An 11523-nucleotide genomic window follows, 5' to 3' on the forward strand; every position below is an offset into this window, starting at 1 on the left:
GTCTGTGTAGGGGGAGCACCCAGGGCAGCATGGAGCTCTCTGGGTGGAGATGGATGCGTAAGGTTACAACAGCTCAGAAGAAGGAAATGCCTACATACCAAAGTGATTCAAAATAAAAATGAATCAAAAGGACGGGAAGTTGAAAGGCTTAAAGGAACCAGGACAGGTTAACACAGAGTCATAGAATAGACCTCCATACCTCCAGGGATGGTGACTTCACCACCTCCCTGGGCAGCCCGTTGCAATGCCTGACAACCCTTTCAGTAAAGAAATTCTTCTTGATACCTAACCTAAATCTGCCCTGGTGCAATTTTAAGCCACTTCCTCTCATCCTATCGCTTGTTACCTGATATCTATAAGAACTGCAGTGTATACTTCCTTCTAAATAGTTATACTGATTAAAATATTGTTTGGTTGTTGGGGTTTTTTCTATCCTGTAACAATTTCTGAAAGGAAACCCGTACTTCTGAGAGACACAAAGAACAGCAGGCTAAAGCGTGTGCGTCTCTGCATCCATCCCCATCCTTCATGTGAGGTATAAAATACTGGATGGAATATTTTCAGTAGATAAAAGCAATGCTATTACATTTGCCGTGCAGTATCGGAGACCTAGTCTTATGCTTCTGGAATTATTCTAGTTTTTATAATCCTTTATCTCTTTAATCTGTGATATTCCAGGCTTGATGTTACATTAAAAGTATTAAAAAATCTGCAAGCAGGTTACCTGGGTTTTTTTTGGTTTTTTTTTTTTTTTTTATCTGGGGAGGTAATAATCACTTGCTTAAGAGATTCTTGATTCGTGCAATAACAAAATAATGGAGATGAATTAGAAGGCGCTTTCAGATACAAATATTTGTGCTTTATTTTATATAGTATCACCAAAATGAATTGCACTTCACCTTAGAGTTTTTGAAGGCCGTGGTTATAGGTTTGTTGCAAAAATAGCTCTGAATTGACGTAAAAATAATGAATTCAGTATTATCAGAAATGCAGTCATATGAAATCAATGGATTGCCATCAACTCCAGTTTTTCTGGAATCATCTAGACTTTGCTGTCATTAACTTATGCCCCAGTGTATCTTGCAGAATATTAATGAATCTAAAAATAACTTGTGAAGTTTGCGGCGGGATCACAATTGATGCAGTATGATAGGAGATTCAATGCAGCATCTCCTGCATTCATCGCCCTTCATTGGTTCGTGGCAGCCCTGGTTATTTTTCTTCTTTGCCATTTATCAGGTGTTCCTAACTGGAGAATCTCAGCAGCAAAAATAAATCGCTCTCATAAACATCTGGCACAATGTATTTCCGCTGACCATGAATCACCCAGTTGAATGCAGCATTACCCTGATTCTTGAAGAAGAAAAAATAAGCTCAAATCCAATATTTTTCTTCTTTTTTGGGGGTCATCTTTTCCTGGTTTTGAGAACATTGTCATGGTAACTAATGCACTGTCTTTTCTTGTGACGGGGTTTTTTAGCATGAATTGTGCAGGTCATTTCTGCCTCCCTCTCCCTCAGTCCTGCTGGGAATGGCATGAGCAACTACTCTTTGGAGAAGCAATCCTGGAGGACTAAGAGGATCTGTGGTGGGGCAGGGTGGCTTCCACCTTGATGGTCTATGAGCAGAGCAAGTGTGGTTTGGTTTGTATTTTGAGGTGTGGCAGAACAAAACCCAATACCTCTTAACCAGGCAGCCAGGAGTGGTGCTGGGGTAGGTCACGTTTGAGTTGTGTGCACTAGGCATCAAGGAGAGGTTTGGGAGCCAGTAATAGCAGTAATAATGCCGAGGTGAGTTTATTCAGGGTTTGTTTATCAGTGTTCGTTTATTTTCTGAGACTGTACAGGGCAGTAGCAAATTCCCACAGTCATAAGGGTACTCTATGATGAAGGGAGACCTATGAGCTTTGGTGGCATCATTGCAAATATGACTGTTTGATGTGCCTTTTTCCAAGGAAAACATGTCCTTGCACCATTTTAAAAAGTGTCTTATTCCCAGTTTGAGTTTCAGGTTAAGTTGGGATTTTTTTTTTTTAATTTATTTTATGAGGATGAGGGAGAGTGTTTGAAATTTTTCTCTCCTTTTTTTTAATTCAGATTTGCATTTCCTTATCACACAAGCCTCTAAGCAGGTCCAGCTAAACCTTGAAGGTAATATCTTAGTGTTTTCATCTTGTGTTAGAGAAACAACTCTAACGTGGCACCCTGGAGCCGGAGCGCTCTGCAGCAGCAGCCTTGGAGCCAGCTCCACTCCCCCTGCTCCCAGCAGCGCTGGCGTACTGAGGAATGACCCAAGCCACCTGGCACTTTATATCTATCGACGTGTAAAAACTAGCTGAGTGCCCCTGATGGAGCACTGCCTAAAAAAAAAGGTCTGAAGGACTTTGACTGGTCTGTATTTGTTTTAACTCACAGAGTTAAGGTGCCGTTGTTACGCTGGGTCTGCACCACCCTTCTGCCAGTTCTCTAGGTTTTCTCACTGGCAATTTCTTGTCAACAACAGTGACCATCTTTTAGTGATTAAGAAGTTAAAGAAAGGGGTAAGCGAGAACACGTGGCTCTTGGTTGTGAGAACTGGAAGCTGGACAGGCACAGGCAAAACCTGCACTGCTGCTGAGCAGGCAATGAGGAAGGTAAAGCCTGAGGAGCATCTGTACCTCCCTGGCAGGGGAGTAAGGTACAGAATGGGAGCTGATAAGGTAGTTGATGGTTATTGATTTTCCTATTCAAATACTATTATACTTGTGACTTGGGATACTACTTCCAGGGTAGTCCCTGTGGTTGTTTTATTAAAGAAAAAAACATTTCAATGGAATCTGCGAATTTGGAAGAAGTGGGAGAGCTGACGTTCAGTGAAACCAGAAGATTTTTTTTGGTAATCCTAACTGATGCTGCTGAAGGAGGTTGTATCTCAGCCTGCACCTAAGTTTCCTTTTACTCCGGATAAGCAGTCTCTGAACACTCATTTGCAAAAATTAAAAATTAAAAAATAAATATTAAAAATAAATATTAAAAATATTAAAAAATCTATATGCTATAGATTTGCTCCTAAATCAATATTTTGTCTTCTCTGTTTAATTGATGCTTTAAAAACAAAGTGGCAGAAGTAGCCTTCTGCTTGTGGGTGCGGCCGGAGAGGATGAGTGTGCTGTGAATTCCCATGCGCGTACACCTGTCGCGCTTGTTCCCGCGTGATGCAGACCGGCCGCAAGCTCAGGCTTGCGTGACGCCGCGGCGGCCAGCTCCTTGTGTCGCACCATGCCGAGCTGCATTCTCTGGGATTGTTTTATTTACCCCCTACCGGCTTGCTTGTGTGCAACCTAATTTGCCCACGTGATGAACTGTAAGATTCATCTGGAGTTAATACATCGCTGATTTAACCCTAACCCTGCTGCTGTGACGCAAACAGAGCCCCTGGATTCTCTCGTGTGCTTAGAATAACAGTCAAAAGTGCTTTTAGATAATTTTTTTACACACATCATTCCATTTAGATGAAAATGGCTGGTTGGTCTGTGTGGCTTTATACATCCCTGTGTTTCTTCTGAATGTAAGACATAAATTTATTCCATAAAGTTTGGTACTTTTTCCTGCTGCAGAGAATAAGACTGTCTCAACAGGGTGCCCAGCACCCAATTCTGCAGCAGCACGGTGCCCACAGCTGGATGTTCTTGCTGGGAAGTCAGCAGTGTCCACGGAGCAGCAGTGAAACCCCATGTGGGGCCACCTTATCTCTTCCCAGGCTCTTGCTGAGCCACCACACATCTTACCACAGATCCGCGTGGGCTGCTTGCAACACGTGAGCCAGACGCAGATGACTCCTGGTCCACCACTTCTTCTGCAGAAGAGGGGATCAGGGCAACTGATTGGGTGGACAACTCTATGTGGTTGTCTCCCAGCGTATCACAGTAGAATAAGGTATTGTTTTGGACGTATTCCCTGCTGGCTTTACTATCCAAGCTAAGGTAAGATGCTGCAAGGTTTGGCACTCATGTTTGTTTGCCAGCAGTGCACTTAATTACTTAGGTAATGTGTACGTGGGGCTTTTCCTGGGTAACAGGGGAGGTAGGAGATCTGCTTGGCTGCAGCGTATTCAGTACTCTGGTAGGAAAAGTGTCAGGGAACAGTAAAAAAATTATTTATTGCTTAGTTGTGAGGAACTCAAAACTTGTTAAAAAGCAGTAATTTTTTTTTCTCTAGGAAATGTTGTTAGAAATTTGATTCACCCTTTTATGTGTCTAAGAAGTGAAGAAAAAAGTTTCATTTTTATTTTAATCTCTTATCACTGAATGGTTCAGCTTCCACCAAAAAAAAAGGGGGGGAGGGAGGATACTTCTGAACTCTGCTACTTCTGTCAATAAGGTTTACTGAAATTCTGGCTTCCACAATTTTTTAATTAAGAAAAACCCCTTTGTTGGTAAAGCACATTGCTGACTACAGTATCAAAACCAGTTAATAAGGATAATGAAGTTTCCATTCTAGCAAGCAAATGCATAAATGCCCTCTCCAAAACCACTTAGTGTCTTTGTTGACCAAAACAATTTGGAATGCTGGAAATTAACATGAGTTCATAATCACAGTGAAAGGTACCAAGATGTTTGAAGGCAAGTTGAGTTTCTGGTGACATTACAGATTTGAGTTTAACTCCATGCAAGGGGCAGCTAAATCCTTAAACCATCCTAATGTAAGGCAAAACCTAAGCCAGGAGAAGAAAATCTCTTCCAGAGCAATCAAATCACATTGAATCTCAGCCTCTGCAAAGCAAATGACTGTGTTGCCTGTACCTAAGACCCAAGAAACCGTAATACTCCCACTGTTGCAGGAAGCAGCTGCCCAAGTACAGAAGGGTCTGTCTGTCTGTCAGCACGCAGGCATCAGAAGCTGGTGCTTTTTTACTATCTAAAGAGTTTGCTTATCTGGTAGTTTATCCTAAAGGGTGTCCCCAGTGAAGGGTAGGAGAGAAGACTGGATAATTCCTTTGCAGAGAACCATTAATGCTCTTAGGAGCACTGGGTCAGGTTGAGAAGGCTATTATGTGTGGGACTGGTGCGTTGGCTGGTGGTTGCCCATCATGGGGGAGGTTTCTTCTTCACCCCTGGGCACTCAGCACAAGCTCCATGTGTCCCAGTTTTTGCCTCTTTGCATTTCTACTTCCACATGATCTGAAGTAGTTCCCCTCTGCAGGCCCCTCTTGGTAGTGCCACTGGTAGGGCCTGGTGGCCCCTGAGACATCAAGTCAAGTACTCGTGGGCTTGTTCCCATGGGGGGCAGGCTCCACACTTGCTCCAGGCGTGTCTGAAATCCTCGGAGGGGAGGATGGGCACAAGGCCTATATTCTCTTTGTGTAGGGTTTTAGAATGTAGTGGCTTTTTATATGAAATATCTAACCAGACAAACCTGACATTTCTCCCTCACAGTTCCTTGAACACGTAGAGCGCTCCCTATGCAATCGGGGAGTTGGCTCCCTTTCCCTTTGCACTTGACACCTCTGCCATGCTCTCCTGGTCACCAGCCAGCTCTCTGCTTGACAGTACTTCTCTGATTTAATGGAATAAAGTCTCTAGTCCTCTGAACCCCTCTGGCTTGGGGATTCCGAAGGCTGTCGTCAACACCTTGGAGTCTTTTCTCAGTTGCTGAGCACCTTTTGTTTCTTACCCTTTGGCAGGGGCTTCTCCTTGCCTTTCAGAGCCTTTCCTGAGGTGTTTCCACCTGGGTGGGCAAATACTTATATGCAGCAACCTTCACTGTCCTTGGGCCAGTGAGCATGAGGCAGGACACTCCACTGATTGCAACCGTACACGCATCTCCCTTGCAACCACTGTTTGCTGAATTCCTCACTTCTGCACTGGGAGATGCCCCAAGCCACCACCCCAGCCCATGGGACCAGCCTTGGTAAGACAGTTTGGGAACCAAAGCAGATTTACTGTACACACCTTAAATTGCGGTCCTGGCAGTGACCAAGTTCCCTGAATGCAGAATATTTTAGGAAGTCTCCGAATCAAGTGGAAATGAATGTGAATAAAATGATGCAGTAATTCAGAGGGGTTTATTTTTGTTTTTTCAGGATAGTGGCTAGAACCTAAGAATACTGGATGTATCAGAGTTGCTGGGAACTATTTCAAGTAGCTGGTCAATCTGATGCAATAGAGAACAGTTGTGAAGTATTTTTTTAACTTTTGAATGTGTGAAGATTGCTTTTCTAAAAATACATGGGTTGTAAGTCTAGTTACTGAGATACAGAAAGCCGTGGTTCTCTTAATCTCTCATATAAATATTTTTGCATCTCTCTTTTGTTCCTGAAAAAGAAAAAGAACCTAGAAGACCTAATTCATGTTTGGGTGGAGTTTCTTGGATGTTTGTTTTGTAGCTCCTTTTTATAGCTCAGTCTCAGGAGGGAAATGGGAGGAGGGGAAAGCATGTGGGGAGAAAACCAACAGTGCCTCAGGACATGGACATCCATTTCCACACCTTTCTGAAAGCGTCAGGCTTGGCTTTCCCTCCTGAGGGTGGGAAACATGGATGCTTGTTGCCATTTCCATCACACACCTGTGTTCTCTGACCCCCCTGCTTATGTGCATACATGTGCCTCTTTCTAAAGATTGCATCCGTGTCCATGAAGGGCTCAGCTGAAGTCCAGGTTTTTGTCTAGCAGGCAAGCGTGCCATACTTCATGGCTTCAAGGCATTGCTACTTATGCTTCAGGTATGAAACATGCATCACAGCAGGTCCCTGTGCGGTGAAGGTGTTCTTGGTGCCATCACTGCATGTTTGGTGGCTTAGGGTAAGGGAGTGTCTGGTAGCCTGCTGATGTTTGTTAGCTTCTGGGTTTGTTTTTAATGAACAAGCTGTTCCATTTTGGGTTTCCTTAACTAGAAGGGATCCAAGAGGGCTGAAAGTTTCTATAACAATAGGAAGTATCAAAAGGGATGCCTAGTTTCTTGCCAAGAAGGAGATGAGATACCAAATTTGTCCTGCTCATGGAGGACACCTTAGGGGAAAAGTGGGGAGTTTTAAATTTCCTAGCTCCAGCTTCCTTTTTCTTCCCCTTTTCTCCTTCTTTGGAACTTTTGGGGGAGACATAAACTAACAACTCATTAAATAAAACTAAACCCGATTCTGAGCAACCTGATTTACATCCCCCTCAGTCATGTTTTAAGTTGGTCCACGTGAGACTGTTATAACTACTTAGATACCCTCCAATCCACATGGGAATGTTTTAGCTGCTTTCCAGATAAAAGTATGCTTTATGAGTACACTTACGCTTGTATAAAGTGGTATGAAGAGACTTTCTGTTATCCAAGAGTGTCCTTTTGCTCAATTTACATTCCTTTTAACTGACAAAACCTGAAGAGGATATTAAAAAACCCACCAACATTCTTATGCCTTCTGCAGCTTTTAAAAGCCTGGCAGAGAGAAGCCTGTCGACAGGTTCATGTGACTTGAGCTGTGCAGCTAAGGCTGGAAAGCCTGAGGTGTAAAACAGAAGTTTGGCTTTGGAGTTTGTCCTATCGAGGACTATGACCCGGGGTTACATAGCACAGTGGGGCCACTCATGCCCTCAAAAGTCAAGATAGAAAATAGCTGGTTGCCATGGCTCATCTGTTGAGGAAAGAGAGGTCAGGTTAGAGAGAGAAGAACTGATTTCAGACATCGTCTGTGAAGCAAGACTTAATTTTACAGATACTGGGATTGGTTTAGGCTTGCTTCAGAAAACCTCAGAGGTCAACTTGATTTGAGATTTGACTTTTCCAGTGCTTCCTAATCAAGAAATGTATAAAGTTATTTCAGGGTTTGTCCAGGCTTTCTTACGCAGTCTCCTGCAAAAAACATCTTCTTCAAGCAGATTAGACCAGGATTTGTTCAGGTGCACTCCTAACCAGACAGGAAACTCCAAGGAAGCCTATTGCTAATTGTCATATTCCTCACCAAACAGTTTCTTTCTGTGCAGTGACCAGCTGTAACTACACTTTTCTCTAATTGCAGTTCACAGAAAGATTTTATATAAAGTATTTTCCATAAGACATTGTCAAGGACAAGAAAAATGGTGTGAGAAAGCCCTCACTTCTGTGTTGAAGACTTCCTATCTGTGTTGCTATTGATCTCGAGTGTTTTGTGAAATTTTGGAATGTACTAAATATTACAGAGGTGAGTGACTAATTTCAAAAAAGCCCAACCACGCAACCCATAGTAATGGCTTCCAGTGGGATGCTGTTTACAGGCATGATGGCTTGCTCAGGCAAAGCCCTTTCCTTCTAGCCATGTGTATATTCTTCCTGGTATATATTTGGTTACATGACGTTTACCCATAGAATCATAGAATGGTTAAGGCTGGAAGGGACCTTAAAGAGCCTCAAGTTCCAACCCCCCGCCCCCACTATGGGCAGGGATACTCACTAGACCAGGTTGCTCAAGGCCCTGTCCAACCTGGCCTCGAACACCTCCAGCGAGAGGGCAGACACCACTTCCCTGAGCAACATGTGCCAGGGCCTCACCATCCTCACAGTGAAGAAGTTTTTCCTAATATCCAATCTAAACCCAACCCCTTCCAATTTAAAGCCATTCCCCCTCGTCCTATCACATGCTCTTCTAAAAAGTCCCTCCACGGCTTTCTTGTAGGCCTGTTCAGGTACTGGAAGGCCTCTATTAGATCTCCCTGGAGCTTTCTGTTCTCTAGGCTGAACAAGCCCAACTCTCTCAGCCTCTCTTCATAGGAGAAGTGCTCCAGCCCTCTAATCACCTTCATGGCCCTCCTCTGGGACCGTTCCAACAGTTCCATGCCTTTCTTACGTTGGGTGCTCCAGAACTGGGCACAGTCTTACTGGGGGCTCCAGGTGGGATCTCAGGAGAGTGGAACAGAGGGGGAGAATCACCATCACATCAAGCAGCAAAGTTTTCCTTAATTCTGTGGCACCTTTTCTGATCAGAAGGACCCACATACTAAATACATAGCTTGATCTCTGCACCTTGGTCCATTGGGTGATTTGGTCATTAGCAGATAAGGTCATAAACATTTCACAAAGACCAACTCATCAGCCCCTGAGTACAAGCATTAGGGGAGAGACAGTGACATTGGAAGTCAAAAAAATGTTTGAAGTCCATGCTGCTTTCGTTGTATGAGGTCTTTTCTTAGAAAATGTGAAGTTTAAGCTTTAAGTCACCACTTTGATTTCTACCTTGAACTATGATAGTTCCCTCTGTGACTGATGTCAGGGAAGAAGCCTTGGCACAATTTTTTCATGCTCAGCTTCCAGACCACTGACTTCTAGTACCTAATTTCTTTCGCTTAAATATTCTTTTGTCAGTACCTTTTGTGATGATTGCACACAAACTGATCCCCTTGCTGTTTCTGTCAATGTTTTGGTTTGCATCTCACTTGCTGGATTGGCTCCTACAAAAAAATGAAATAATCCACGAATCCTTGGGAGAGTGAGAGTAGGTAAAACTATTCCTGATACCTGGAGGAAAACACTTTTGACAGTCCAGAGATGTGGTTATTAAAAGTCAATGGCTTTAATTTGACAGATTATTTTACCCTTGTGTATGAGCTATTACTTCCATAAATGTAAAGGATGAAGTTGTGGTGTTTTGGGTAGTATGGAAAGAAACGTATTTTGAAATGATAGAAATTTTAGTCTGGTAGGAAACAGATGAGACCTCCCGCTTTTATAAGCACCCCAGGGACTGTGTTATATATAGAAATTCAGTGGATATACAGTGATTCCAACAACTAAAACTACCCAATTCTTCATAATGAAACCTCCCTCCATCCTGACTGCACTTTAATTTTCAAACATTTTCCATTTGTGTCTCTATCACCAATGGTGCTTCACCTGGGACAACCTTTAGCCCACAGTCCCACTCCTTGCACTCTCACAGAATCACAGAACCACAAGGTTGGAAAAGACCTTTGAAGATCATCAAGTCCAACCATTCCTATCCTAAGCTAAACCATATCCTTAAGTACCTCATCTACCCATCTTTTAAACACATCCAGGGATGGTGACTCAACCCCCTCCCTGGGCAGCCTGTCCCAGGCCCCGACAACTCTTTCAGTGAAGAATTTTTTCCTAACATCTAATCTGAACCTGCCCTGGCACAGCTTTGTGCCATTTCCCCTTGTCCTGTCTCCTGTCCCCTGGCTGAAGAGACCATTGCCCACCACTCTACAACCTCCCTTTAGGTAGTTGTAGGTGGTGATAAGGTCTCCCCTCAGCCTTCTCTTATCCAGGCTAAACAACCCCAGCTCCCTCAGCCACTCCTCATACAATTTTCCCTCCAGCCTCTTCCCCAGCCTGGTTGCCCTTCTCTGGACTAGCTTGAGGACCTCGATGTCCTTCTTACAGCGAGGAGCTCAGAACTGGACACGGTACTCAAGGTGTGGCCTCACCAGTGCCGAGTGCAGGGGCAGATACATACACAGTAAGGGATCAATGCTTTGGGTTGGAAGGGACCTCAGAGATCATCTAGTTCCAACCCCCCTGCCATGGGCAGGGATAACTACAATAGCCCAGGTTGCCCAAAGCAACCTGGCCTTGAACACTGCCAGGGATGGGGCTTCCACAACCTTTTACTCTGCACCAATACCCATGTGTAAGAGTCTGTACAACTCTCCTGAATTTCCAAACTGGAATGTCCCGTACAAGACTGTGATTTGGATTCATGTTTTCCCAAATTTATAAACTGTTTTTTGTATGTGACGAGCTTTGTGCTGCAACTCCAACCACTTCACAGTTCACAGTGTCTCCCATGACAGCTTTGGGGATCACCAGATCAGAAAGAAACGTGGAAGTCTCAGATATAATTAATTCTCTGCAAGTTTTGCAAAAGTCAGTGGCTGAGGAGAGACCCAGCTGATGTCTATGGTGAAAGGAAAAGTGGGCAGAGCTCAGCCTTCCTGTGTTCTCTTCAACAGTAGCTTGCTGACCTCATGGCTTGTACTGCTCATGCTCAATAGGTGTGTACCCTACTGACCTTATTTAAGTGGTACCAGAAAAAAAAAGGACCCAAATCATCAGGAAACTAGAACTCACTGTCCTGCCTCCACTGTGTGCCTGAAAACCCATTATCTTTCACAACTATTATTCTTGCTTTTTTGTTTTGTAGGAACCGGAGTTTCTCTGTCTGGAGTTTGATGAGGCCAAGGTGAGCCAGATGCTGAAGAAACTCTCGGAAATAGAAGAGAGCATGACTTCCTTGACTCAGACCACTTAACCAAGTAAAGAGATGTGCAACTCAGAACACAAATAACCCTTGGTACTTTTCCATAATTCCTGTTTCTGCACATAAAATGGTCACTAAATGGTCGTTAAATCCCAGTTACACCTGCACAGTTCTTTCACAGCAAGTTTGGGCTAAGCCACACCGTGAAGCTGTCGTGGTTCAGCCCCAGCCGCAGCTGAGCATGGCGGCTGCTCGCTCCTTCCCTCCCCCCCGCAGCGGGACAGGGAGGATAATGGGCAGCTGCAGGCAGACCTCATGGGATGGGATAAGGGGTTTACTGGGGCAGCAAAGGGAGGGAGGAATAACA

The 11523-nt window shown here is 44.0% G+C and overlaps 1 protein-coding gene across 1 annotated transcript in view; it reads left to right on the top strand.

Annotated features, from left to right (window-relative positions):
* COMMD1 (copper metabolism domain containing 1) overlaps positions 1-11234 on the top strand; it is a gene marked incomplete at its 5' end in the record, with an annotated part of 92455 nt that extends 81221 nt beyond the window's left edge. The window contains one exon of the mRNA XM_084262039.1: positions 11100-11234. Within this exon, the coding sequence (XP_084118165.1) occupies positions 11100-11207 (108 nt within the window). The 3' untranslated portion in view covers positions 11208-11234. The remainder of the gene's footprint in view (positions 1-11099) is intronic.
* Positions 11235-11523: the final 289 nt, after the last annotated feature.

The sequence above is a fragment of the Gallinula chloropus genome (assembly GCF_964237585.1).
Source record: "Gallinula chloropus genome assembly, chromosome: 3".
Classification (NCBI taxonomy): domain Eukaryota; kingdom Metazoa; phylum Chordata; class Aves; order Gruiformes; family Rallidae; genus Gallinula; species Gallinula chloropus.